Genomic DNA, 4,995 nt, shown 5'->3' with positions numbered 1-4,995 from the left:
ACTCAAGTTGAAGTGAAATATAAAAGAGTGTGATAGTAAGTGTATAATACATGACTGGGAGCAGGATTGCAGGAAATATTCTAGAAAATATACGGGGCCTCTGGAAACAATAGGCTCTGGAAAATATTGAAGTATAACATTTAGAAAAAGATAGGCACATAATGAACTTGCGACTATTGATTCTATTCTATCAGAATATTCAACAACATAGATTATCCCTCTGATTATGTTATCAGCATGATTACATCAGTAATAAGTAAGTCCCTCCTAGCTCTCACACATAATTAATTATTGGAAACAAGAGTCTTTAAGGTACACCAGAAGTCAAGACCTAATCTAGCTCCAGAATTGATTTTAACTTTAATGTTTCCCCAGGTTCTTTAGCTAGACTGACTAAAAATATTTCCAAATCCGTAAAATCAACAGCCTTGTCTCCTGTGAGTTTAGGAAAATCTCTAGGGCCGTCTTTAAACATAATAGTAGTGGTACTTTGAGTGAATGTTTGGGAAACAAATGAGTAATTCAAAGCCAATTCTGTTTACCCGGAGGACATTACATAGATTATTTAAAGTGTTACAGCTTGGATTCTGGGTTCTTGAAACTGAGTGGTAGAGAAATGCAGAACTATGACCATATTTTCCAAAAGCCATATAAATATTATTTAATATATACCTATATACATGTATACATATTTGAACAGAATCATTTGAAAAAGTTGTTTGGGACAAAATTTTCATTGCCCCATTACCTTATAAGCAGGTAAGTTGTCTCATTTAGGTGAAAAGGTAGCTGCTTTTTGTTAATATTCTGGTAGCTTACTCACTGAGCATCAGGAATCCAGATGTTGTTTATTGCTTTCTTTATTCTTAGTAATCATTGTAACAGCTCTTATAGAAAATGTTGCCAAAAGTCTCATATCTGCCGAAAATACATGTTTAATTTTTGGATTTTTTAAAGTTTTTTAAGTTGTTGTTTCTTTAGATTTTGGGTCACACTTGGAGAAACCCAAGGGCTACTCAGGAGACCACCTGCAATACCAGGGATTGAACTCAGGTTGACTTCATCCATGGCAAACACCCTACCTGCTGTACTATCACTTAGGCCCCTCAATTACCTTTTGAAAAATCTCTTGTTAATCTACTTGGCCTCTGGTTGCTGAGAGGGGCATGTAATATATCGTTCATATCTCTTGGCTTCTTATTTTTTATAATTTTTGTTATTTTCTTCAAATGCACATTGAAATTATGCATTTATATTCTTGCTTAACAACTTGTTTCATAAATAAAAAATAAATTGCTATCATTAGCAAAATATTTATCACAAACAAAATAAGCTCTCAGATATGAATGTTATTATAGTATTAGCTTTGTATATTATAGTATTCTATTGATGCAATAGGATACAAATTAATTATAATTTTAAAATATTTTTGTGTACATTTACATTCATCATTTTATTTTCCATTTTGAAAATATTGATTCTTTTTGAAATTGAAATGTGGTTTCCTCATTGATTTTTTTCAGGAATTTATCCAGGGTACCACCATGACTGTTTGCAATGCTACGCAGGGTCATCCTTCTTTCTTCATTCTTCAAGGCATTCCTGGTATGAAGGAAATACACTTATGGTTATCTATCCCCTTCTCTTCCATGTACTTTATCACTGTCCTTGGGAACTGCACCATTCTCTTTACTATCTCCACAGAGCGTACCCTGCACAAGCCTATGTTTCTGCTCCTCTATATGTTAGCCCTCACAGACTTAGGCATGTCTACAACCACCATTCCCAAGGTGCTCTGCATCTTCTGGTTTAGTCAGAGTGAGATAAGCTTTGAAGGCTGCCTTGCTCAGTTGTTCTTCATTCACTCCATCTCTGCAATGCAGTCTTCCATTCTAATGACCATGGCCTTTGACCGCTATGTAGCCATCTGTGAGCCCCTGCGCTATGCCACTATCCTTTCCAATAGTCGCATTGCACTTATTGGTCTAGTAAGTTTAGTGAGAGCCGTTCTATTCATCCTTCCAATGCCTGTCCTCCTCCAGCAGATGCCTTTCCGTGCCAATAATGTCATCCCCACCACCTATTGTGAGCATATGGCTGTGGTGAAGATGGTGTGTGTGGATACCACAATCAACAGGATATACGGTCTTGTGGTGGCCTTGTTTGTTGTTGGACTGGACATCTCAGCTATTGCTTCGTCTTATGTGCTAATCATAAGAGCTGTAATGAGGCTCTCTTCTAAAGAAGCTCACCATAAAGCGGTGAACACCTGCACTACACACATTTGTGTTATGCTTGTTTCTTACACTCCCTCTCTTTTCTCCTTTCTCGCTCATCGTTTTGGCAGGGGAATTCCATCCCATGTTCATGTTATTCTTGGTAATCTCTACTTCCTTATACCTCCAATGCTCAATCCTATTATTTATGGGGTAAAAACCAAGGAGTTTCGGGAAAAACTCTCTAAATATTGGTGCTGGAAAAAGGATTCCATGATCATTGCCCAAGGTCAGAAACATACTTGATAATTCAGCAGTGGTAGGTATAAGGGTAAAATTTTAAGTGGATGCCGTTCCAAAGAGGATATGCTAATGACAGAAAAATGTCATATAGAGATATTAACCATCAAACTCTTTGGAAGGAAAGGTTATGACACAAGACGACTTTTCTATAACTCTAAATGTTGTTATTCCTTGTGAAATAAAATTAATAGCTTTGCCATAACTGAAATGGTAGTTGGTCAGATTATACAGCTACATATATAAATGTATGTAAAATTAGGTGAAATGTTACCAAAATATGGGAACATAAGAGCAAAGAACAATTTGCACACCGCTTTGCCCATGAAAAACAAGTAGATTAGTGTCTGTATTTGCATATCAAAGAAGTGGTGGTTAAAAATTACTAAATTAAAAATTACTAAAAAGAAAAAACCCACAAATTTGTATTTGGGGTCACTGCTTCATTATTTTGCTGTGTATATCCTACATTTGAACCACAGAACTTGTTGCTTCTCTATCAACATTGAGATTATAAATAAAAAACATTGTTTCCAGTTCCCAAAGAAATTTCAAGAAAAAGGAAAAATAAAAAACGTCTAAACTTAAAAACTGAGATGCATGTTAACTAACTTTTTACTTACTAAACAAAAAATTGTCTGAACCAATTTCAGATTATAGTAATATATTACAAAGAAAACTATCAATATGTTCTATAGAGCTCAAATTATAAGCCATTTTCATATTTATTATTATGAGCTTAAATATTTATATATTTTAGGGTGTCATGTAACCATACCACACTCACTACCTCTTGATAATGATTTAATGTATTTCCATGAAAATCTTTTAAGATGCATGATGGTTTGAAACCAGAAAAATTTTAGGATTTTTATCATATTATAGAAACAATTTATAAAAGTAGAATTCAGTGGGAAAGAAATCTACTTGTAAGATCACATCTAAAGGATATTATTTAAATACTTCACTACAAATTATATTCTTCAGAGATAGTGTCAATTATAATAAATAATAAAGACTTCAAAACCTGAGCAACTTATTAACTAGGCTGAGAATATGGCCTACTGTAGGCTTAAAATATAGTATACAACCTTTATAATAAATTAAAAATATATGGAAAATACTTTTTCTATAAATGGAGAAAAGTTTCTAAAAATGAGTGTCAATAGTAATATTAAGCACAAATAATAAAATAAAAAACCTTTTTATATCAAAATGTCTTGTTAATATTTTAATTAAAAAATAACTAAGAAAATTTCTAAACTAACTTTTAGCTATGACAAAGGTGTGGTACCAAACATGACTTTTTTAGAAATCTGAGACTGTATTCTTTTCATTTAATGTGCATAGGGTACAAGTACCTATGTATATACAAGTATATATTTTTATATGTAAAAATATCCATGCTAAAAATATTATCTGTCTTATTTGTTTTATTGTATTAATGAACTTTTTTTTATTGGCATGCTTATTTGCAATAATATTATTTTTCAGAGGGTTATAATTATGAAATTCTGTAAGTAGATTTTCATAGTTTAATTTTCTTTTTGTGAGATATTTTATAAATTTTAGAAGTATTTTTAATAAAATTTTGGGGTGGGTGGGCCACACCTGGCAGAGTTCAGGGGATACTCCTGCTCTGTGCTCAGAAATCACTCCTGGCAGGCTGGGGGACCATATGGGATACATGCGTCCATTTTCTAAAAAATTCTAGACAAAATATTTTTTACAATTAAATATAATCTATGTTGGAATAATTATTTTAGAGACTATTTTCTCTATTGGGGTATTGGTAGCAAATTCTGAAATAAATTGAGGAAACCAGAAGATCAAAGAAAACACAAGAAGGAAGCCTAATAGCACATATATTTTTTCTTACTTAGGCTTTTTTCTTTCTTTGAAAGTGTTATTAATCTAAGGTTCATTGTTTCTACAGCAGAATGAACTTGAATTCTCTCCTGTATGCTTGCAGAAATAAGTAACAGATAATAGCAATATAAACTATTTTTATTTTACTGTAGAAAATTGCTTTTAATTATAAAATATATTATTTTTTCTTGTTATTTGGGTGATGAGTGAGTTCGGGCTCTACTTTTATTTCATCATTCTTCATATTTGGGGAAATTAAAATGTTTTAAGTCTATAAACATGTAAATTGAAATTATTAAAATAATTACAGGATAGTATTATATATTAAAAGCTTCTAATAAGTTAACTAGATGACAACATCTTTACAAGGTCTTATGCTATTGGACATTTTATTATTGATGAGATTAAGCCTGAGTTCCTGAGGAAACAGGGCCTAAAACAAAGGTTTGCTTCTAGTGGTTTACTTAAAAGGACACGGAGTACAAATTGGTAAAGTAAAACAGGGAAAAAGAAAAACTGCAAGAATTTTGTAATCCAGTTCCACATGGTTGATTAATACTGGTACTCAACTCTCAGGATTATCTAGATTTGTAAAAAAAAAAATTCAGAA

The 4,995-nt window shown here is 32.3% G+C and overlaps 1 protein-coding gene across 1 annotated transcript; it reads left to right on the top strand.

The window, feature by feature from the left end:
- The first annotated feature begins 237 nt into the window (after window positions 1–237).
- On the top strand, window positions 238–2,522 carry LOC126018492 (olfactory receptor 52E4-like). Its single transcript, XM_049780625.1, has 3 exons — window positions 238–256; window positions 376–437; window positions 1,524–2,522. The coding sequence occupies exons 1-3, from the start codon at window positions 238–240 to the stop codon at window positions 2,520–2,522; spliced, it is 1,080 nt and encodes a 359-aa protein (XP_049636582.1).
- The last annotated feature ends 2,473 nt before the right edge of the window (window positions 2,523–4,995 follow it).

Source organism: Suncus etruscus, chromosome 9, assembly GCF_024139225.1.
Source record: "Suncus etruscus isolate mSunEtr1 chromosome 9, mSunEtr1.pri.cur, whole genome shotgun sequence".
NCBI classification, from domain to species: domain Eukaryota; kingdom Metazoa; phylum Chordata; class Mammalia; order Eulipotyphla; family Soricidae; genus Suncus; species Suncus etruscus.
Note: the sequence above shows the minus strand (reverse complement) of the source record. Positions and strands in the feature narration are given on the sequence as shown.

Bases quoted from the DNA above. Each gene is read 5' to 3' on its own strand.
- LOC126018492 (XM_049780625.1), top strand. The intron at 438-1,523 runs GTGAGTTTAGGA...GATTTTTTTCAG, and splicing joins AATCAACAGCCTTGTCTCCT to GAATTTATCCAGGGTACCAC.